General features: G+C 35.7%; 3 protein-coding genes across 3 annotated transcripts; 2 read left to right on the forward strand and 1 right to left on the reverse strand.

The window, feature by feature from the left end:
• The first annotated feature begins 512 nt into the window (after positions 1-512).
• Positions 513-1,550, forward strand: LOC108485503 (uncharacterized protein At5g01610-like). Its single transcript, XM_017789355.2, has 2 exons — positions 513-1,119; positions 1,312-1,550. The coding sequence occupies exons 1-2, from the start codon at positions 687-689 to the stop codon at positions 1,365-1,367; spliced, it is 489 nt and encodes a 162-aa protein (XP_017644844.1). The 5' UTR covers positions 513-686; the 3' UTR covers positions 1,368-1,550.
• A 9,592-nt stretch (positions 1,551-11,142) lies between these two features.
• On the forward strand, positions 11,143-13,614 carry LOC108486677 (pentatricopeptide repeat-containing protein At1g55890, mitochondrial-like). The gene is made up of 2 exons (XM_017790852.2): positions 11,143-12,682; positions 13,205-13,614. The coding sequence occupies exon 1, from the start codon at positions 11,216-11,218 to the stop codon at positions 12,338-12,340; it is 1,125 nt and encodes a 374-aa protein (XP_017646341.1). The 5' UTR covers positions 11,143-11,215; the 3' UTR covers positions 12,341-12,682; positions 13,205-13,614.
• On the reverse strand, positions 12,922-14,371 carry LOC108486678 (oxygen-evolving enhancer protein 3, chloroplastic-like). The gene is made up of 3 exons (XM_017790853.2): positions 13,701-14,371; positions 13,236-13,531; positions 12,922-13,123 (listed from the first exon to the last, which is right to left on the reverse strand). Exons 1-3 carry the CDS (start codon positions 13,999-14,001, stop codon positions 13,025-13,027), a joined length of 696 nt encoding a protein of 231 aa, XP_017646342.1. The 5' UTR covers positions 14,002-14,371; the 3' UTR covers positions 12,922-13,024.
• Between the last annotated feature and the right edge of the window lie 10,550 nt (positions 14,372-24,921).

Genomic DNA, 24,921 nt, shown 5'->3' on the forward strand with positions numbered 1-24,921 from the left:
CCTTGTTACCTATCAGATTCCTTTCACTAACCTTCTTCAAAATTTAGATTTCCAAAATCATCCTCTACTTTTCCTATAATTTCATCTTTTACACATTTAAAATTTAATCTTTCGATTTAATAATACCGATAAAGGGTTTTCGTTAAATTGAATTATATGACCCTTTTTCTTTTGAAAGAAATGCATATGTGGCCAATTTAAAATAGTGTTGAAGCCCTATAATTAAAAAATATATATCAATTTTCACTTTAAAAAATGTTGAAAATCCTTACAAACCCATATTTAGAATTTGAAACCTTACAAACCCATATTCAAATAGTTTTTATTTACGTTTTTATTTACTTATTTGGCCTTCAATTATTAAATCAAATTAGTAAAAGGACTGAATTCATAAGATTAAAGAAAAGAAAGACTAAATTTCAAATATGTAAAAAATACAAGGAGTGAAAGGTCAATTTCACATAACAGGAACAAAGTATAAGGTCAACATATAAATTAAAAATTGCCAGGCTAGAAATTGGGCAGTCCTTCCTGGCCCCCATTTCTCATTTTCTATCATAGAATTCGACACAGTACTCTGCTAGCCCTAAAAATCAACCTTAAATTTAAAGTTTTAAACCCTTGGAAGGAAGAAAAACCTCAGATCTCCCAAGTTTGTGTCCCAATCTTGGAAAATCATCCCAACAATGTCTCCATCTCCGAAAATTCTGACATCCATAACTTTATTCGGTACTCTGCTTCTTCTCCCTCTCTTAGTCGCCTCTTCCTTACATGATCTCCTTCAGAGTCAAGGCTTGCCTGTTGGTCTTTTCCCAGACAATGTTAAATCCTATAAATTTGACCCTGATGATGGTCGCCTTGAAGTGCACCTGGAAACCCCATGCATGGCCAAGTTTGATGGGAGGGTACACTTTGACCGTGTGGTCACAGCTAATCTTAGCTATGGTGGACTTGTGGGACTTGAAGGCCTCTCTCAGGAAGAGCTGTTTGTGTGGTTTAATGTTAAAGGTATCACTGTTAATGATCCTTCTTCTGGCCTTATTCTGTTTGATATCGGGGTTGCCCATAAACAACTTTCCCTTTCCCTCTTTGAAGATCCTCCTGTTTGCAAGCGTCAAGGTAATCTTTCTTCTCCTACTAATTGAGTTGGATCTTGGATTTGTTTACAATTATTGGTTTCTTTGGTTATGCTAATTTCCTCTGTTTTGGGCAGAGGATGGTATTAGAAATAGTCTAGATCTTTCAAGTTTTCTATTTCTTTTTCTTAGAATTGTGTTGTTAAATCATCTGAAAATGGGTCTTAAAATGCAGGAGTTCTGGCGGAAATTCTTGGAAGGAAGAAGATGGGATTTCAAGTTCAGAGATGATTTGTTCCATTGCTTCATTTTCAAGAGAGATTTTGTTTTTCTTTTTTTCTTTTTTTTTTCTTTCCAAAACAAGATGGGGAAAATGAGTTTGTATTGTAGATGGTATATGTGGAGATGAATGTAAAGATGGGAAATGGAAGATAAGATTTTGCAATCAAGTGACAAATTTTGGGAGTTCATAAACCTGTTAATGGAATGATCGTCTCTTTCACCTAGCTTCTTCATACTCAACAAACTTAAAAGTCGTTTTCTTAAATTTCCAAGCTAAGAATTATAGAATTTGTTTAGCTATTCTAAAGGGTATTTCCATCATTTTGTTCATGGTATTAGTTAACAGCACTTGACATAAAATAGAAAATGTTGTCTTCTTTTTGGGTTTGTTTAGATTTTGTATTAAAATCATTCATAGATTGGGGCTCAAGTTTTATGTCATCCATCCCTATGTTACTATGAGGAAAACAACTGGTTTTTATTTAAGAAATAAGCGAGAGCTGCCTTTGGAACAAGGAATTAGGTATGGGCCCTCTTAGCTAACATTGTGACTTAAATGTAGCAAGCAATTGCCAACACAACAGCCATGACATAATCCTCCATATATAGAAGGAAGCTTGGAAGGTATCTTGACTGTCAGGATATTTTTTTACAACTGGTAGCTTGTGGTTTGAAACTTAGAAATTGTTCCATTTGTTTTTTTTTTTCTTTTTTGAAGATTCATTTATTTGAATGTTGATGAAATGAATTTTGTGTAATCATAAATTTTAAGATTGGGGATGATAAAAACTTGTTGCTAATTGATTTAATTGAATTTTACGGTTAGAGGAGTTAAAATTTCGATTAAAACTAAACAAATCGATCTAATCGATCTAATTCAATTAATCGGTGGCTTAACCAATGTAATTCGGTCGGAGGTTGGTTAATGATTTTTTGAAAGTTCGGTTATTAGTTAATTCAGTTCGAAATCGGGTAATTAACCGAATTAACCAAATTAACTGAACTTAATAATTGATTATACAAATTATATATAGTTTAATTCAGTTAATTTGAATATTTCGGTCAAATGAACATTATCATTTTTTTATATATGTTTTATACTTGTTTTAACAAAAAAAAACATATAAATTTTGGTTAATTTGGTTAACCGACCGAATTAACCGAACTATTTTAGTTCGGTTAATTTTTTTAAAAAAAATCGGTTCGGTTAACTGTTAAAAGATTAAAAAGTTTGGTTAATTTAGTTAATTCTAGTTCAGTTCAGTTAACCGTTTGAACCCTTCCTACCGTATTACTTTTTAGAAAGGATGGTTTCTAACTAGAATCGTTCATGGGTCGAGTTATTTGCTCCAAGTCCAAAAGATTATTCGAAATTTAGGAAGGTTTAAATAAAAATATTAAGCCTAAAAAATGAGTTTTGACAATAAAAATTTTAGGTCCATTTAAAAAATTGACCAGGCTCTTAAGCATTCGAGGCTCGAGTCCTGATCCATTTTCTTAAAGTTTACAATGTTGTATATTTTTTTATTTTATATATAATAGTACTATAATGTAAACATTAAAAAGCTTAAGATGAATATATATAAAATTTTAAATAAATAAAATATATATAATTATTAAATATTAAATTAAAAATTATATAAATTTTAAATTTTAAATTTTAAATAAATAAAAATAATATGGGTAGGGTTAGTTATTTACAAATAAGTGCGGGCTTGGGCAAATAACCAACTCCCAAGTAGCTTCACACTTGGTTAACGAGGGATCGAACCCCCGTTCTTGGATAAACATACGTTCATCCGTTTCTAAGTAATATTGCACCATTGATTCGCTGTGGAAGCGGCCGGCATAGCTTTCCATCGATGCCTCGTTGGTGCATTGTGCTTTTCGTGGTACCATTGAACAATTTTAATTAAAAGATCTAATGAGCTAATTACTCAAACACCACTTATAACATAGAACAAGACTAGAACAATTAACCTTGTTACGTAATGATCTTGCACGTATCGGGACGTTCGTTGATCCTAATGGGATGCTTCAAACTTGCAAAAAAGAGGAAAAGAACAAAAAGAGATAAAGAATTAACAAAGAAAGAGAAGATAGATATAAGAATCGAAGTTGAAGTCTTAAAAATTTGGCGAAAGATGAAGAGAGGTGTAGCAGTTGTAATAGGTTTTTTAGGTTTCCAAAATATGCTTAAGAAAAGTGATTGGGGCTAACAAGAAGTGAGGTATTTAAAAGAGATGACGGCTACACAGAGAACGGGCTGAAAAAAGTTGCAAAACCCGATATCGTGTTACGATACAACCCCTGTATGTCGCAACACAACTTGTGTCGAAGTTCTATGTCGTAACACAAAGGAACCTGTATCATGACACGCATTAGAAGGTTCAAAATTTGTCTTTTCGGGTCATATCGGACTCTTCAATTTATGTATAATCACTTCAAATCACTCCTAAGGCTTTTCAAAATAATAACCTCTCCAAGCTCAGCAACCATTGTAAATAAAATACATAATTATAGACTCAAAATCAAATAGAAAACGAACAAATGAAAAATAAAGAAAATTAAAATTAAAACAAATTAAAATAGAAGCCTTTTTTAGAACCGGGATGATCCGTGTAACACCCCTAACCCATATCCATCGCCAGAACAGAGTTACGGAGCATTACTAAAATTTATAGATCAAATACAGTTATTTCATATCATTTAACATCCATACCAGAAATCAATCATACTCAACCATTTTGACCCTTACATAAGCCCTCGAGGCCCGAAATATGCATTAGAAATAAGTCGGGACTAAACTGGGTGCTCAGAGAATTTTTCGTGAAATTTCAAAATTTTCACTAGGTGCAGGGGAGCCACGCCCGTGTGGGCATTCGAAGTAGGGCACACGGTCGTATCCCAGCCAGTGTTCGTGCCTGTGTAATTCTCTGACTTGGATCACATAGCCAAGCCACATGCCCGTGTGCTAGGCCGTATGAATAATTTTGAGCATTCTATTTCTAAATTTTTAAGATGCAGGAGACACATGGCCAATCCACACGCCCATGTGCTAGGCCGTGTGTCACACACGGTTGAGACATATGCCTGTGTCTCTACCCGTGTGGACAAAAATAGGCTATTTTCCAAGCCATATTTCTCACCCAAGTTGTCTTCCACTTACATCAACACTTTGATACATTCACAAGGCAATATCAATCATTCAAATCAAGCCAAAATCAAGTCTTAGACAAGTCATTTTATCACATACACCTTAGCATTCACATTTACCATAATGATCAAAACACATATTTTCTTACTTATACCAAACATACTATTTCAATCTTTTCAACTGCATGCTTATAAACTACATATTATTCAACCACACCAAACACATATCAAGCATAATAAAATCACACACATATATATTTACATCAAAATATATTCAACATAAGCAAAACCATTGGAAAATCACAACCAAACACATTCATGCCATCATTTGGCCAAACTTAGCTTATACATGCCATCATACCCAAAAGAAATATTTCTTTTTATACTGAAACGAACTGAAGGATAGTGTGATGTTGCTCCGACCGGCTTCCAACCTTTACAAGCTTTTGATTTACTATAAAACAGAGAAAATAAAACAGATTAAGCATTTAATGCTTAGTAAGTTAGTATAACAAGAAATTAACTTACCATTCATTTTCATTAAAATAAACATACAAAATGCATCCATGCAATTAGGCTAATAGCCTAAACACGCCACTTCACCAAACATGTTAGTCAATCATTTGACATGAATATCAAGAATTGCTTATGAACTCATTAATATCAAATTTCCTTGCATTTCGTGTATATACAGGTAACGGTTCATTTTAATTCATTTTTTTTCGTATAAGGATTTTGCCCGTTAAATCATTTAAAATATCGATGGATATCCAGGTAGTACACACGAAGTGTACAAATCTGAAATCCATTAATTCATATTCAGGATGCTTATACGAGCATATAAACGGGAAGCTCTTTTGAGCCATATAACAAGAAACTCATGTGAGCCATGTAACGAGAAGCTCATAATAACCGTAATCGGGAAACTCATGTGAGCCACTATCAAAAAGGTTCAAGCGAGTTATTATTGGGAAACTCCAGAGAGCCATTAATGAGAAGCTCACAAAATCGAGACAGGTGACTTAGATTAGGGAGTGACACCCTTAGTAAAATATCGAGACAGGTGAGACCGAGAGGATATTCTGTCGAGTATAACTTGTGTCAAATGGTGAGACTGAAAGGGTATTCAGTATGTGTAGGAAGAGACCGAAAGAGTGACTTAGATGGCAATCCTTAGCTAAGGGCAATAAATAACTCAGTTGAAGGTAATTAGTGATTTAATTGATAATTAGGGATTTAAACGATAATAGGCCCAAAGCTCGCATCATTGACACTAAAAATAAGAAATTCAATTAGGTTAATTAATTTAATTAGTTTAATTAATACTTTAAATTGGATTCACACTACTAATTTGTAACTTGATTAGATTAGTAATTATTTTTTGTAATTAATTTAATAATAATTTCTCCAATCTGCAATCCCTTGGGTACAATCCTCAGAATATTTATTAGTGTTCCATTGTAACACTAAACTATATTATAATCTGACTTGTTTACTTACAGATACCGCACTTAATTATATATGTATATTATTTGCACGATTTTGCTCTAAACGTTTGCACCGTTGAAGTGGTCAAGTTGTTGGTGTCATTATCGAGGATTGCAAAAGTGAAAATCCAAGAAGAAGGGACGACGACGCAAGCCCATCAACAGCACCTACACAATCACCAAGCCTAACAGTTCAATTGATGACACCCACATCACAGCCTTTTTAGATTATGCCAGGTGGTTATCCTATCCGTTATATGTATACTAACCCTTATATGTTTCCTTTTCCTAGTCCTATGACAGGTTGGAATCCATGGCCCGGTTCATCTCCGTTCCCGATTATTCCGAGTCAACATTGGATCTATAGGTCACCGTCACATGAGGGATTGCACGAGGCACCATCGGGGAGCTCTTCTTTCTACCAATCTCTATCACTTTACGGGATTCAAACACCTTCGCCATGGATGATGCAAACACCGCCATAGTCATTATTCTATCAAGGTGGGTCACCCTCCCAACACTCACAACCAAATCCACTACCAGAAGAACCACAACCCCACCGGAAGTTGATCGAAGGAGGAATCCAACACGGACCCGTCGACAACCCCTATGTGGCATTGATTCTGACCGTCACAGATATTGATTTTTTTTAATATATTTGTACAAAAAATTTTATATTGTTTCATTTAATAAAAATAAAAGTTCTTTTGAATAAGATAATTGTAATACAACATAGTTTTATTTAATAAAATATAAATAATACAACATAGTTTTTTACGACAACTATCAACTATTTTGATTTGGACATGATCTACTTGTATGGCCCTGAGTTTCTACACCATCTGCACAACTTCTGATGATTGGTTATTTCTCAGATATCCATATTGGTACGTATTCTAGTTGAACAAAGTCGACTCTTTGGTTTGTGATGCAATTCTCTATTCAGTAATAACTTAAACGGAGCAAGCGATACAGGCGGCCACTTACGTTCATCTGGGATAGGTAGGAATACGTGTTTCCACATGTTGTAAATGGTTTCTAGTTTGTACACTCTGTCAACATAGCTCATGAGGTCTAGACGGAGATTCTGGCAAGCTACAATTATATGAGCGCAAGGATAACGAAGTGCGTTAAACCTCCCACAGTCCCAAGTCTTATTTCTCAAGTGTATATGATATTGCCCGCCAATAATACCTTCATGCGGTCTATCAAACTCCGTCGCACGTAACTATAGATTGTCTTGATCGTGATAGACTGTGTGCATGGTGTTCGCCCACGCCTTTGCCTTGTTAATTTCTTGCAATACCTTTGCGCACCATACACGACCTCTTTGCATTTGGCCTTTATAACTCGCTGCTCTCTTCAGAAATAGTGCCACTAAACAAAAATATGTCTCTCAAACAACTGATGTTATCGACAAATGATGTGTTCCTTTTAGAACAGAATTTATGCATTCAGCTAGGTTTGAGGTCATATGACTATATCATAGACCGCCATCGTATGCTTGTGTCTACTGTTTGAAAGGTATGTTACAGAGGTAGTCTGCGCCTTCTTCGTTAACTGAATGCAAAACCGCTAACATCTCATGAAAATGGTCATTACTTATCTCATACTCTGCCAATATAAGTTGATAGCGAAAATGACATACCACTTTTCCATTTAAAATAAATTCAATATTTCAAACGAAATTACATTAATAGATATTAAATACCCATATTGGTCACTTGTCGTTTTTCATTTGTAAATCGAAATTGCCCGTAGTAGTTGGATGCAACGTGTCTTAGGCAATACCGATAGTGTGTGCGCTGCCACAGGCTTCCCTGTCGCTCAATTACGGCTAGTATTCTGGTGCCTCGATCCGATATGACGCAGATATTAGGTTGGAGGTAGACATGCCTCCTTAACCTAGAAAGAAAGAACTCCCAATCATCAGCTGACTTCCCTGGTGTTATTGCAAACGTAATTGGAAGGATTCTTCTACTGCCATTCTGTGTCACAGCTAGCAATAGTCAATGGGTATATCAACCGTACATAAAGGTACCATCAATTTGTACCAATGGCTTGCAATATAGAAATGCGTTTCGACATTGTTTAAAGCTCTAAAACAGACGCTTAAATACTTGGCATCCACCGAGCAATCGGTTGTTGTAGTACGCAGGTTCCGTTTCAAGGTCTGTTACGCAACCTAAGACATATCTCTCTAGCACCTGACACCACTGCCATACTTCATTATATGAAGTGCCACCCACCATGAATCTTTTCCAACGCCTTCTGCTTAGCTATCCAAGCCTTGCGATAAAAAAGCGTGTACTTCAACTGGCTACGAATATTGGCAATTAAGACCGGCACTAAAGTTCTAGGATCGGCATTCACCGTTAGTGGTATTAAGGTAGTTAACATATCTGAATTCATCTTGGGATGATCTTCTGAAACACCTGTCAACGAAATACGTTGAAAAATGCAACAGTACGTAATAACAGTACTATTGAAAAACTCTAAACAGTTAGTGATACTATACCGGCAACACATGTATGTGGATTTTTGTACTTTTTCATCTCCCACAAGCCTGTCTTTTTCCTCAACGAGACCATGATTTTCCATGAACATGTACCGTCTTGCACTGCACACTTGGCCTCAAACTTATTGAATTTGGATTTAACCACATTATAGTTAACCCCGTTCGTGATGCTATATTGTTTTAATGTACCAAGAAAACTATCTTTATTGGAAAAATCCTTACCAACTTCCAATTCACCTAAATCTAATAAGGAACTTGGATGGTCACGCCTTCTGTGTGGTAGATCTGGAAGCTCCGACGCATCATCTTGAGATAGATCGATATTATGCATATAGGCTGGAGGTGAGTACGCCCTAAATCGCAGATCTTCTTCTTCATTATCTGAACCCCCTTCAACATCTTCAAGTATGGTTGGAACAAGCTCTGGTTCAGAAAATAATGCAACTTCTACACCATCGAGACTGGCCTCTCGAGGTGGATCCACATCAGACTCATTATCTGACCTATCATCATGTACAACGTAGAAGGTCCCCTCGTCGGTGGACATCGTAGGGAGTATATCATCCCTCCTTATGGATGTTTCACAATGTCTCCAAACAGATGTGGATTGCCAACCACTAGAAGTTGATGTCATTCCCTAGTACATATTTCCAGCATCAAACATGGACCCACTGAGGTGCATGTCCCATCCACTAACGGAGTGTCGTATAGGGGTTGGATATTCCATACTGCTACTAAACACAGACGCTTCCGTGTTTTGCCACCTACTAACGGAGTGTCGAACGGGGTCGTGTATTCCTCTCGACCAGCAGTAAATATTGAAGCTGCAAATGAATCATTTGACGATGAAAATTGTACATATAACTCAAGATAAAGTGACCCACTAGCGAGATGAGTCTGCACCATTGCCTCCAAGCTACGAGCGTCTTTGATGTCGAATGAGTCATATGTCACAGGATCAACTGAACCACTAAATCAATACTTAATAGACAAAACTTTCATTGGTGTCGTTCCGAAGATTTTACGCCTAATTCTTTTACGAAGTTCTGTCAAATCTATGTTCTGGTTAAAAACCAGTCTCGTTGTGTTCTCTGATAGAAAAACAACACCGTTCTCGGTGTTACAGACCTCACCATCATAGTAAATAATAGCACAAATACGTTCACTCATCTTCAATTTCTTTTCTTCTTAACCTCTCTAATTTTTTTTGTTGTAAGTTATGCAACCTGAGAATAAAATTTGGCTCATTTATAGCCTCATTTTTCTACGAACTACTGTAGCAAAAGAGTGTCCATGTGGGAGCTTTTTTCTAAAATTTTGCTGACAATGTATCCTGCTTGAAGCATTTTCGACACTATTTGTTCAGAAACGTTTACTCAGAATTATTTTTCTACGAACTACTGTAGTAAAAGAGCGTCCACGTGGAACCTTTTTCCAGAAATTTTGTTGACAGTGCATCCTTTCGACACTATTTGTTCAGAAACGTCTACTCAGAATTATTTTTCTACGAACTACTGTAGCAAAAGAGCGTCCATGTGGGAGCTTTTTCCAGAAATTTTGCTAACAGTGCACTTAAAGCTTTTTTCGACACTATTTGTTCAGAAACGTATAATCAGAATTATTCTTGTAGAAACCCTAAACCTTAAACCCTAAGACAAAAAAATTTATATTGCTTATATGTTTTTCTAATACCCTAAACATAAATTTATTTAAAAAACCTAAACCCTAATTTAATGAATTAACCCTAATACCTTAAACTCTAATTTAATATTTAGTATTTAAAATTAATAGTTAATTTAATGAATTAACCCTAAAATCCTAAATCCTAATTCAATTATTTTTTCTCGAAACCTTGAACTTAGCATAGCGCCAGTATGTATATATGCTGCAATCATGTTATCTTTGAGAATTTTTTTTTCGTGTTATCTTTGAGAATTTTTTTTTTGTGTATGTATATTGAAAATTAATAATTAAAAAAAAACAGAAATGAGCTTGTTACAAAGTAAAAGAAACATCTAAGCCATTGATAAGGGAAAAAACCTAAACACTGAAGTAATCGAATTACCAACTTATTATTTACACGTTAAGAGTTATTTAAGGGTTTTTAATAAAATATTATAAGAAATAAAATATTAAAATAATATGTTTAAACTATTATGTATCAATTAACCCTAAACCCTAAATCAATCCCTAATTTAATCAATTAACCTTAATACCCTAAACTCTAATTTAATATTTAATATTTAAATTAATAGTTGATTTATACCCCAATTCAATTAATTTTTCCTAAAATCCTAAATCCTAAAACCCTAAAAAACCATAACTTAAAAAACCTAACTCTAAATTCTAAAAAACCCTAACCTTAAATTAATTAAATAATAAAAAATCATAACCTTAAAAAACAGGCAAAATACTTTTCTAAGGGAGCGTTTTGTTGACACGTACCCTAAAAACGCACTTATGTAGATGCGTTTTTGTGAAAAATGGCCTAATCCGATAAATAAACCAATAAACGGCTCATTTCCGTAATTAAATTTTTTAAAGGGCCTTTTTAGATAAAATGGCTGCTTGACTAAGTGTTTTTTTTTTATTTTTAAAAAAAACTAAAAGGAAAACCAACAATAAAACCGAAGCTTCTTACGCTAAAACCCTCATTCTACACTCGTACAGCTACACGCGTCCTTAAACCCCTAAAAATGTCATCTCTAACTCGCGTCCTCCGCCGCACCTTCTCCACAACCCCAAACCCACAGCCCGACTCCGTTCGGAAATTCTCGGAGGATCTCTACAAAGAGCGGGACCTCAAGCGTCTCGTTGAAAAATTCAAGAAATCTTGCGAGTACAGCCGCTTCCGCAGACGAAGCGGCATCTATGAAGATATTGTTCGTCGCCTTGCTTCAGCTGGGCGCTTCCAATGGATCGAAGAAGTCCTGGAAGATCAAAAGAAATACCAAGATATTTCCAAAGAAGGCTTTGCTGCTAGATTAATCCATTTGTACGGTAAATCGGGCATGTTTGAGCAAGCTTACAAGGTGTTTGATGAAATGCCGAATAGAGGATTGCTGTCTTTCAATGCTCTTATGGGAGCTTGCGTGAATGCCAAAAAGTTTGATAAGGTTAATGGGTTTTTCAAGGAGCTGCCGGAAAAGTTGTCAGTTGAGCCAGATTTGGTTTCTTATAATACGGTTATAAAGGCTTTCTGTGAGATGGGTTCTTTAGATTCTGCTGGATTGATGCTTGATGAGATGGAGAAGAAGGGTGTGCAGCCGGATGTGATTACTTTTAACACGCTTTTATACGAGTTTTTTAAGAATGGAAGGTTTGATGATGGGGAGAAGATATGGGGTAAAATGGTGGAGAAAAATGTGGAGCCTGATATTAGGAGTTATAATGCTAAGTTGCTTGGATTTTCAACTGAAAAGAAAATGAAAGAGGCAGTTAACTTGGTTGAAGAAATGAGGAGTAAAGGACTTAAGCTTGATGTGTTTACCTTCAATTATATGATTAGAGGATTTGTTAATGAGGGAAAATTGGAAGAAGCTAAAGAGTGGTATAATCAGATAGGGAAAAATGAATGTGCACCAGATAAGCTGACTTTTACGATGTTAGTTCCATTCCTTTGTGAGAAGGGTGATTTGAGTTTTGCCATTGAGCTGTGCAAGGAGATTTTTGGTAGGAAGAAATTGGTTGATGCTGCATTGTTACAGCGAGTGGTGGATGAATTGGTCAAAGCCTCCAACATTGAAGATGCAAAGGAACTCGTGAAGCTTGCTAAGACGAATAATTTCTGTCGTTATAAGATGAAAATGCCTGCAGAGTAGTGCCATGGTTTTACCATAGCTATTTTATCTTTCATTTTAGTTAATCTAGTCTGAACGAGTATCTAAAAGCAAGTGGTTTTTTTTTACCTCTTGCAGCCAACTACTTTCATGTTAGTGGCGGAGGTAATATTGATCTGTTTTCTACTCAGTGGTTTTCTGCAGCTTTAGCTTTTGGTATCGAACCTCAAAGTTACATGATGAATTGAATTTTGGAACTGAAACTTTGATAATCATCTTTGTTTTGCAGTTGGTATTTTATATTAGCTCTGTTTTGGGATCAAAATGAATTGTATGATTTTGGGATGCGCCTGTTCTCTCTACTTGAACTGCAACACTTCAACTGTGAGTGATATTTGGTGGTTCTTCTTCTGTGCCTATGAACTGATGAGTTAAGGAATGATAACTTGTTTACAAATTAAGCTTGGAGGATCATTTTCTTACGAACTTTTGTGAACTTTAATGGAATCTAAGGGGAAACAGTTCAGTCTAAACATTCCGACTGCAAGGAAGCTAGGCAAAAAGTGTGCCTTGTTTACCAACAAAGCTTAAATTGATTGGTTATTAGTTTAAACAAGTTTCAATTTCGTTAAGTGGTAAAGGTTCCTTCAGATAGCATAGAAATGAAAGTGTGTCTACAAACGATGAACAAAGCTATCTTACATCAAAATACAATTAAGCATTCTCTTAGCCCAGTTTGGCAAGAACATCATTCAGACTAGATATGGTCTGAGCGTAAGATTTCTCTGCTTCAGGGGTGCTTTTGATCTTGGCTGCATGGTCAAGCTGTAAGAAAAACCAAAAGGAAAAAATATATCATAAATTCATGATAATTTACCATGTTAAATGATGCTAGCAATTATGCAGGTAAACCTAAAGCAAAACTTCAAAAACATACATCATCGATGGTACTGAAGAGCTTCTTGGTGAGGTCCTTGAGAGTTTTCTTCTCATCTTTGGACTTGGCAGCAATGACGGTGTTGAGGTCATAGCGGAGATACTCGGCCTTGAGACGGAGATCATTCATGACATAAGGCCAGGCTTTTTTGTCAATCAAGTTCTTGACACCCAGAATGTCCTTGGCTGATTCCTTTGCTCTCTGTGCTGCCTGAGCTGGAGTAAGTGGTTGGAGGAAGAACCTGTCTTTGTATGGCAGAACAAGGTCTCTTGGCTCATCAGAGTTCAGAGTTCCAGCTGCCGACATGCCGATTTCATCATCAAATTACAAAATTTGAACATTTATAAAATATATAATGATTCCATTTTTCCAGCTAAAATTCCAGTTCTCAAGTTCTTTATGGACCATGGCCTACAAAACAATGTTGATTAAATTTGTATAAATTGAAAAGAATGGATGACTTACGCAGTCCACCAGAGGGAGGGGGAGGTGGGCCAACCTTGATGCTTCTGGCATCGGCAAGCACAGCTTGAACAAAGGAGCCAGTGGCCAAACCAGCAGCAACAAGACCCAACATGGCTCTGCGTCCAGTCTCAGGCTCGGCCGGTGTCTGATGAGCTCTGACAGTGAAGCCAGACCTACCCACAGCCACTCGGTTGTTGCTAGGAATGTTGAAGCGGGTTTGGCCACTGAGTTGAAGGCTGCCGTCCAGGACAGCCTGTGAAGAGCCACGTAAACCAGCCATTGATGCCATTGCCTGTGCCATCTCCACAACCAGAGTGTTTTTTCAATCTGAATGAGCCAAGTGTAGGTTTTGATGTGGGGGGTGTTTGATTTGATGGTGTTAACTTCTGCGATGTAGATTGGTTGTGGTTTGCGACGCACCTTATCTGCGATTTTCCACTTTGGATAAGTTGGATGTGGTCTTAACCAATAGTTGTTAGACATATGGGGTACACTATGATTCTTGCTCTTGGCATTTGACATGTTGGATTGGTTTTTCCTGGTGACCTGGTTTCTGTTCTGACACGTAGACTTTGCATGTCTTTTTTTTTATTCAACCGGGTTAAGATTTCTACGCATCGTAGCCCAAGGCGAAGTTGCAGTAATCTTACAACCTAAATAAAAGAAGCATTGGATTAGAAAACTTGTTCATCAACATTTATTACAATATAAAAAGAAATAACTTCAATTCTTAAAATTCACTAACAATTGGTGGTGACTTATGCATGTACCCAATTGGAAGTCTAGTCAAAATAGGTCCAAACAATTCGACCCAAATGGGCCTAAAATAACGTTATTTTTTCTTTTTGGTATAAATACTTTGTCAATTTGGAACTTAATGAATTGATATCTCTCTCCAGTACTTTACAAAATTGAGAAAACATCAAATTGTGGTTGATTGATTTTAAAATTTCCCAAAAATTATATAATACTTTAGAAATTAAAATATAATGTAGAATTTATAAAAAAATAAAAAATTCAAAATTATTTAACAATTAAATATTGTTTAAAATTGTAAAAATATTAAAATTTATCAGAACTTTGAAAATGTTTACAAACAATTCAAAATAATCTTCAAAATTTTCAAAAATATGGAAAATATTTCCCAAAATTCATACAAATTTATAATTTTTAAAAATAAAAAGTATGTAATATTAATAAACAATTATAAGAAATTTCTTATAAAAATTTAAATTAGAAAATATTAAAGAATTTATAGATTTTTCCAAAGTATGAAAACTTTTGTAGAAGAAAACAAGTTTTGCATTTTTTTTTTTGTAAATGGCATAGTATGGCTTAATCAACAATTAATATGTTGATGTGGCTGTTAACGAATGCTTAATGAGCCATTTTGATCTTGGTGTGGCACTGCCAGGTAAGTAGAAAAATTTTAAATCAAATTCAAAAAATTAAAATTATTATATTAAATAAGAAAATTAAATTTTCTAAAAATTATAAAAATTCTAAAGAAATTATTAAAAATATTGTAAAATTGTAAAAATTTTCAAAAAAAGTTTAAAAAACAAAAATCAAATATTTTATTAAAAATTGTAAAAAAGTTTCAAAATATTAAAAATTATGAAAAATTAAAATATATATACATAAAATTATTAAAAAACTTTAAAATGTTTAAAAATATAAAAAAATATAGAAAAACTTATAAAATTTCACAAATAAAAATTGTAACCCAAAAATATGAATAGAAAGGTTTGGTTGCAGAAGAATCTAAAACACCCACTATGATGATGGTACAAACTTACAAGGCTTAGGAAGAAGAAGTTGTTGAAAAGTCAAAAATGGTGGGTGGTGGGAGGTGCAATTGGCACCGAAAGAAAAAAAGTGGCAAGCAACTTGTTTAAAGTTGAATGGGATAATTACAATTTTGGTCCCTAATTTTTTAGGCCATTTGCAAGTTAGTCCCTGAGCCTTAACTATAAATAGGCCTAACCATTTCTCATTTCAATCATCCCAACCAATCTTTCTCTCTTAGTTTTCTCTCTTCTCCCATTTGAGAATTCTTAAGGAATTTTATTTGTTTGTAATATTTTGGAGATAGTAAAGTTATCATCTGGTGTTAGTGCCCGAGGGCGTAGGTATAATTTACGAACCTCGTTAAAACTCTTGTGTTCTTTCTTGTCCTATTTTTCTTTCAATATTTGAGGGTATAATAGTAGTATTTAATTGTGCTATTAAATTACTATAAAGGGATATTCGACTAAGGAAAGACTTGGTATTTAAGAGATCCTTGTGATCCACCTCTTCCCCGGAATTGAACTTTGTGTGATTTTTAGTACAATAATTTACACGCTTCCGACCCTATTGAAACAACAAGTGGTATCAAAGCCGAAGGTTAATCGTAGTATGCTCTGTGGTTGCGCTTTAAACCGATCTTCCACATCGTAAAAGATTTCCTTAGGTATATTGAAAGATTATGGAGAAAACGGTTGGTGTAGGAGCTTCAACATCGTCCATGTGGACAAGACCGACAATTGCAAATGCAAGATTGGCCGTGGAGATCTTTGATGGCACGGGCCATTTTGGTATGTGGCAAAGTGAGGTTCTAGATGCCCTTTTCAGCAGGTCTAGACATTGCCATTGATGAAGAGAAACCAGATGATGTACGGAGAAAGATTGAAGGCGATCAATCGGTTGGCATGTGGCACAATTCGATCATGCCTTTCTCGAGAGCAGAGGTATGCTTTTTCAAAGGAGACTTCGCAAATAAGTTGTGGGTGGCACTTGAAGAAAAATTTTGAAGAAAAACAGTCAAAATAAGCTCCACTTGAAGAAAAGACTGCTTTCGCTTCACTTACGTCCCAAGTACCACAATGAATGATCACATCACCAAATTTAATCAGTTAGTCACCGATTTGTTGAATATGGATGAGACATTCAAAGATGAAGATTTGGCTTTGATCTTTGTTGGGGTCACTTCGAGGAGTTTGAGTTCCTAGAAACTACTCTACTTCATGGCAGGAGTGATATATCTCTGAGCGAAGTCTGTGCGGCCTTATACAGTTATGAACAGAGAAAGAAGGACAAACAGAAAAACTTAATCAGAGATACAGAAGCTTTAGTAGTCCGAGGTCGTTCATACACTCGGAAGAAAACTCAGAAAGGGAGATCAAAGTCAAAGTCCAGACTCGGGAAAGATGAATGTGCCTTTTGTCATGAGAAAGGCCACTGGAAGAAAAATTGTCCAAAGCTGAAGAATAAGGGAAAAGCTGCTGTAGATGCTTGTGTTGCAAAGCATGATACCAGTGACTCTGAATTATCACTGGTTGCATCATCATCGTCGTTCCATTCAGATGAGTGGATATTGGATTCGGGTTGTACCTATCATATGTCCCCTAACCGGGAGTGGTTCTCTGATTTAGTAGAACTAAATGGAGGAGTTGTTTATATGGGCAATGACAATGCCTGTAAAACTGTTGGGATAGGTTCAATCCAATTAAAGAATCAAGATGGATCAACCAGAGTTCTAACTGATGTTCGGTACGTGCCCAGTTTGAAGAAAAATCTCATCTCATTGGGAGCCTTGGAATCCAATGGTTCAGTTGTTACTATGAGAGATGGGGTTTTGAAAGTGACATCTGGCGACTTGTGATATTGAAGGGCATCGGGAAAAATAACTTGTATTACTACCAAGGTAGTACAGTTATTGGAGCGATCATTGCGACTTCCAGTAACAAAGAATTGGACTCAATGCGGTTGTGGCATATGAAGTTGGGACATGCAATGAAAAATCCTTGCAAATTCGCAAAGCAAGGATTGTTGAAAGGTGCAAAGGCTTGCAAATTAAAATTTTGCGAGCATTGTGTTCGGGAAAGCAAAGAGAGTGAAATTGAAGACTGCTATCCATAATACAAAAGGTATTTTGGAATATGTTCACTCAGATGTGTGGGGCCTTCCAAAACACTTTCGTTGGGAGGAAAACACTACTTTGTTACTTTTGTTGATGACTTTTCCGAAGAGTTTGGGTGTATACCATGAAAACTAAAGATGAAGTGCTTGGAGTTTTTCTTAAATGGAAAACTATGATCGAAAACCGATCGGCAAGAAAATCAAGCGGCTTAGGACGGACAATGGAGGGAATATAGAAGTGATCCGTTCTTCGATGTGTGCCAAGAGTATGGTATTGTTCGACACTTCACGATTAGGGATACACCACAGCAGAATGGAGTGGCAGAGCGTATGAATCGAACATTTTGGAGAAAGTTCGATGTATGTTGTCCAATCTTTGGGTTGGGCAAGCAATTTTGAAATGAGGTGTGACATACGCCGCCATCTTGTTAATCGCTTGCCATCATCTGCATTAGAAAGAAAAACTCCTATGGAGGTATGGTGCGGAAAACCGCCTCTGATTATGATTCCTTACATGTGTTTGGATCCACCGCATATTACCATGTGAAGGAGTCAAAGTTAGATCCGAGGGCAAAGAAAGCTCTCTTTATGGGAATCACTTCGGAGTGAAGGGATTTCGTCTTTGGTCCTAAGCACAAAGAAAATGATCATGCAGAGATGTTACCTTTGATGAATCATCACATTGAAAAAGGTAGCAGATGAAGATATTCAAACAAGCGATACTCCACAAGCGGTGGAGTGTACTCCAAAACAGTGGAGTTTGAGCAGATGGGGATTTGCCCAGTTAATAAGTCTAATTCTCCACCACAATGGAGGAATTAGAGGTTGAAGAGGATCGACCCAAGAACCATTAAGTACACGAACCGATTGCGTTGCAAGGCCAAGGAGAGAAATTCGTAAACCCGCTTCGATTATCGATATGGTGGCCTCACGCCTTCCCGTTGTTGATGATGATATTCCTATCACTTATCAAGAAGCAATGCAAAGCTTAGAAAGTGATAAATGGAAAAGCGCCATGGATGAAGAAATGCAATCTCTCCGAAGAACAATACTTGGGAGTTGGCGCAATTACCGAAAGGTAAAAGGGCAATCGGATGCAAGTGGGTATTCGCAAAGAAAGATGGATCTCCTAGCAAGAAAGATGTTCGCTACAAGGCAAGGTTGGTAGCTAAAGGCTACGCTCAGAAGGAGGGAATTGACTACAATGATGTTTTTTCCCCTGTTGTGAAGCATTCCTCCATTAGAATTTTGTTGGCCTTGGTAGCACAGTTGAATTTGGAGCTAGCTCAACTTGATGTTAAAACGGCTTTCTTGCATGGTGAGTTAGAAGAGGAGATCTATATGATTCAGCCCGAAGGATACAAAGATGCTGGTGGTAGAAATTGGGTTTGTAAGCTGAACAAATCGCTATATGGATTGAAGCAATCCCCGAGGCAGTGGTACAAGCGATTTGATAGCTTTATGAAAAGGCAGAAGTACACAAGAAGCAAATATGACAATTGTGTGTATTTGCAGAAGCTACATGACGGATCTTTCATTTATCTACTCTTGTATGTTGATGATATGTTAATCGCTCAAGAGCCAAAAGAGATAGATAAGCTGAAGGCTCAGTTGAATCAAGAGTTCGAGATGAAAGATCTAGGTGAGGCCAAGAAGATTCTCGGCATGGAGATAAGTAGAGATAGACAGAGAGGCAAGCTTTGTTTGAATCAGAAGCAATATCTGAAAAAGGTATTACAATGTTTTGGTGTAAATGAAAACACTAAACATGTAAGTACCCCACTTGCTTCTCATTTGAAACTTAGTGCTCAATTATCTCCGAAAACTGAAGAAGAAAGAGAATATATGGCAAAAGTCCCATATGCTAATGCAGTTGGGAGTTTGATGTATGCGATGGTGTGTACGCGGCCTGACATTTCACAAGCTGTTGGAGTTGTGAGCAGGTATATGCATGATCCTGGAAAAGGACATTGGCAAGTCAGGAAATGGATTCTACGGTATCTTCGAAAAACCGTAGATGTTGGTTTAATTTTTGAACAGGATGAAGCACTTGGTCAGTTTGTAGTCGGATATGTTGATTCCGACTTTGCTGGTGATTTAGATAAACGTCGTTCAACTACGGGGTATCTGTTTACTCTTGCGAAAGCCCCAGTGAGTTGGAAGTCTACCTTACGATCTGATGAGTGTATCTACTACTGAAGCGGAATATATGGCGATTCTGAAGTCATTAAGGAGGCTATTTGGCTTAATGGATTGTTGAAAGACTTGGGAGTTGTTCAAAGTCACATTAGTCTATATTGTGACAATCGAGCGCTATTCATTTAGCGAAAAATCAAGTCTATCATTCAAGAACCAAGCATATCGACGTAAGATATCACTTTGTGCGGAAGTCTTTGAAAAAGGAAAAATTCTACTTGAAGATTCCTACACGATAATCCTGCAGATATGATGACCAAAGTGGTAACAACAATCAAGTTTAATCATTGTTTGAACTTGATTAACATCCCGAGAATTTGAGCACCTTCAGTGTATGGCGCTCGAGCGCATTTGGAGGCATTACAAAAGATAGCTTTATCGAATTTGGGGAGTTGAAAGAAGTGAAGATGTGATTATCCTAATCAAATCTTCAAGGTGGAGATTGTTGAAAAGTCAAAAATGGTGGGTGGTGGGAGGTGCAATTGGCACCGAAAAAAAAAAGTGGCAAGCAACTTGTTTAAAGTTGAATGGGATAATTGCAATTTTGGTCCCTAATTTTTTAGGCCATTTGCAAGTTAGTCCCTGAGCCTTAACTATAAATAGGCCTAACCATTTCTCATTTCAATCATCCCAACCAATCTTTCTCTTAGTTTCTCTCTTCTCCCATTTGAGAATTCTTAAGGAATTTTATTTGTTTGTAATATTTTGGAGATAGTAAAGTTATCATCTGGTGTTAGTGCCCGAGGACGTAGGTATAATTTACCGAACCTCGTTAAAACTCTTGTGTTCTTTCTTGTCCTATTTTTCTTTCAATATTTGAGGGTATAATAGTAGTATTTAATTGTGCTATTAAATTACTATAAAAGGGATATTCTGACTAAGGAAAGACTTGGTATTTAAGAGATCCTTGTGATCCACCTCTCTTCCCTGGGAATTGAACTTTGTGTGATTTTTTAGTACAATAATTTACACGCTTCCGACCCTATTGAAACAACAGAAGTAATTAGTGAAGTAGTTTTGAATGGGATCCAAATATTTTTGAGCATTACGAACATAAGTTAAATTAACATTTTATATTGCTTAAAAGTCTAAAGATTAATATATTTATTCATTTAATTAAAGTTTGAGTTACATAAAATTTGTAAATCCAAATATTTAAATAGTTTTAAGAGTTTTTAATTATTTCTTTATTTATTAAATAGAGTTTGACTATAGATAATTTTCTCAGGAATTTATATATATTGAAGATAAACAATATTTAAAGGAAACTAGGGTCCCTGTAGTCCAGCTTGGGAAGACCCTGAACTATCCAATTGAAGAATCTGCTGTAATACATCTGGTGGACTTTGGAGCCATCTGAAACCAATTGGTTCGCCATTTGCCAGCTTTACTAAGAAATCTGCAGCTATATAAAGAAGGTTTAGCCGGTTAAATTAGACAAAATTCAATAAATTGGTGAAATTTTATTTCTTTTCTTTGTGAGATATAAAGAGTGTTTTGGGAGTTCAAGTGATTCAACTTTTTTTCCTTTCAAATTTGTTACTTTTCAAGTCTTCCAGAATTGCTGGATTTTCAATGCTTCTAAGAGTTGGATTTCGTAGGAGAAAATTCGTCCAATCATTGACGTTTATGAGAGCAAATCTAAAGTTCCACAAGGGATTTCTGTCCTTTACATTTATGTTTAATTATTTTATTTGTTTTCTATTATCTAAATTTGATTAATTTTTTTTAGATTTGGTCTCTCATTCAATTCAACAAAATTTCATTCCTTTCGCTGTTTACTACATCTCTTCTTTCTTTTTACAACTTTATGTTATCAATACAAATGATTTATCTTCTTTATTTTTTTTTTACAAATTATTCAAGGATCACAACAGGGTTTCCACATCATTTGATATCGCATTAGTTGCTATCAGATTTGCAGGTTTCTTTTCAAAATGTTGGACGTAAAGGCACGCATAATTCTATCCTTTATTTTATCTAACATATATATCTTTTATAATGTTTCTTAGTGTGAAGACAAAAAAAATTCTTGAAAAGAATTGCAGATTAAAAGTAAGACATGGAGCACAAAACCTAAAATCAAGGAAAAAAGTTATCTAGTGTATGCTTGTCTGAATAAGGTGTATAACAGAGAAAGATTTTTGATTGAGCTTTGGTCTAATTTTCCAATCTTTTCTACATCTCAAAATCATTTAAACGAATTTACCTTGTGAAAAACAGATTTGTGTCAGCGGTGAATTTTTGAATTGCAAGGTAGTTTTAGGTAGTGCGATTACCACATGTAAAAAGACTAGGTGTAAAGAAGTGTAGAGAGAAAAAAAAAAAATCATATTTTGAGCCCACACTTTGTGAGAGAAAACACAAATGAGATAAAATTTGATAATTTTGCTAAAAAAGAAGAATAAAAAGCATGCAAAGAAACAAGTCAACCATACCAAAAAGAAAAGAGATAATGGTTTAACTAACCATGACTCGAATGTTTTTAGTGGCATTTCATTATTTTAGGATTTTGTGGATCCAATGGTTGGAGCACCATACTCTTTCACACATGATGCTTGGATTTGAGGATGAACCTTTTTTGATAAAGGTGGAATGATACAAACTTAGGATGGTTCGGAATATCAGCCCATTCTTTGATGGGATTTTATTATTTTTAAGCACTTTTGGAAATGAATCAAATTAAAGTTTTATATTACTTAGATATTTATTTAAGATATTATATATTTATTCATTTATTTTATTAGAATTTCGATTAGATAAGACTTGCAAATACCAAATATTTAAATAGTTCTAAAATTTTTAATTTCTTATTTATTTATTAAACAAAGTTCAACTATAGATTAAATTATTAGTGCCATTTTTCCCTAGGAATTTATATTTCTTTTAAGAATTTTTATTTAAGTGTTTATATAAAGGAGGTTTGGCCAGTCGAATTAAATAGAATTTAATAAATTATATTTTGATTAATTTTAAATTACACAAAAAATAAATTAAAATATACTCTGAAGGTAGGTTTGCAGTTCTTGTACGTCTCTAGTCTGTTGCTTTAGCATGTGTGTGGTTTTTGCATTTTTGTGTTGTTGGTCGGCAGTGTAGTGGGTGGGTTTGATTGTTTTTGACTATTTGTTTTTTGGTTTTGGGGTAGGCGGGGGTTTGCTATGGAAACGGATCTAGCAGGGTTAACATTAAATGATGGAGTGGACGAGGTTTTGTTGTTACCCAATGAATTTGAGCCTAAAAAAATAGTGGATGATTTTTGTTTGGCTGGGTGTTTCCTCACGGTGAGTGTTGTTCATTTCTCAATAGTGAGGAGTACGATGGCAAATCATTGGCATTTGTTAGGGGGAGTTCATCTCTCAGATCTGGGAGAAAAGAGGTATTTGTTTAAGTTTTTTCATAAGATGGACATTGATCGAGTGATGAATGGGGCTTCATGAACTTTTAATAATCACCTTTTGGTGATGCATCGATTGGAGGAGGGAGATGATCCAGTGCAAGTGCCCTTGGTACTGTCATCTTTTTGGGTGTAAGTGCATGATTTACCCCTGAGGTTTTTCTCATAGTGTGTAGCAAAGAAATTAGAGGATTTTATTGGGAAGTTTCAAGAATATGATTTTAAGCAATCTGGGAAAGGATTAAGAAATTTCATGCGGATTCGGGTGCAATTGGATGTTAGGCGACCGTTAAAATGGAAGAAAATGATTTTGGTCTCCTCTGGAAAGTGTACCTATGTGAGTTTTAAGTATGAAAAATTGGCACTTTTTTGTTTTTTCTGTTGCTGCTTAGGACATAATGATTCTTTTTGCCTGGTTAGATTTAATAGAGGAGAGGAAGATTCAATTTTGGGGTGGGATTTATCTTTGAGGGTGCAGTTGTCACAGGCCAAAGTGCAAAGCCCGTGAGTATCGCACAAGATGTGTCTCATGGAGGTCTATCGACTAGATGGGGATCATTTAACCCACGAGAACTAGCCTAATTCAAAGAATTATTGGAGAATCCTATCAAATTAAAGCCTGAGTGGCCCAATGATGAATATATGACAACATAGGCTACCTTAGTAAAGAGGGAAATTAATCTTAGAAGATTGAGGGGAATCATATCTTATAAGATTAGATTGGATTTGATTATGTAAATTGATTATATAATTTTGTAAATCCCTAGATTTAAGTGATAGGCTAATCCCGTCCGTCGATGTAACTTGATCTAGATTGTCGGTTTTGGGGGAGCTCAACTATAAATAGAGAGCCTCCCTTCACTTGTAAATCATCCATTGTATCTTGAATTCTTACGAGTAATAGAATTCTTTGAGATTATCTACTTAAACAAATCTTGTGCATTGTTTTATGTGGCTTTCTATTCTTTTATGCTTTTTTTTTCTAAAGTTACTTCCGCTATATAAATTGGTATGTTGAAGTAATTCTTTGTGATGGTGGTTAGGCTTACTTAGGCATGTTTGCATCGAAAGGATTGCCTAAGGTCACACAGAACACAAGGATAAAGTTCTAGCCCTATAACACAGTTTAGAAAAGTTGTTTTAGTGAATGGTGTGTGGCTGAGGGAGAAAGGAGACAGTGGGGTGGGTTCTAGGATGAGGTTGGATTTTATCTTGGGTTTAATCTGAAAGGAGTTTTGAGGCATTGGTCTAAATTGGGTGAGATTTCTTCTAAAATATTAAGTCATTCGGATATGGAGCATAATTTAAAGGAGAGTCCGATTGAAAGTGGGGATGAGAAGAAAAGACCCCAAAGGGAGATTGTGGGTCAAAGTAGTTCTTCTGTTGAGGATCCATTTGGGGCAAATGAGGAGATTCATATAGTTCGAGCTCAAATTTTATCGGCAGTTGCAAAGCGGCAAGCCGACTGGTCTCAATAAAAATAATATGTTGGGATATTTATGGTTTAGGAAATTCACGTGCTACAAAAAGACTTCGGTATATGTTGAATGTCTATAATCCTTAGGTGGCCTTTTTTATAGAGACAAAATTGAGTACTTTGTGTATGGAGAGGGTGCAAAGAAGGTGTGGTTTTTTGAATGGTATTGATGTGTCGATAGACGACACACAAGAGGTCTATGTTTGGTATTGAAGGCAGATTTAGGGGTAAGTTTAAGGAATTTCTCA

This window comes from Gossypium arboreum, chromosome 6, assembly GCF_025698485.1.
Source record: "Gossypium arboreum isolate Shixiya-1 chromosome 6, ASM2569848v2, whole genome shotgun sequence".
Classification (NCBI taxonomy): domain Eukaryota; kingdom Viridiplantae; phylum Streptophyta; class Magnoliopsida; order Malvales; family Malvaceae; genus Gossypium; species Gossypium arboreum.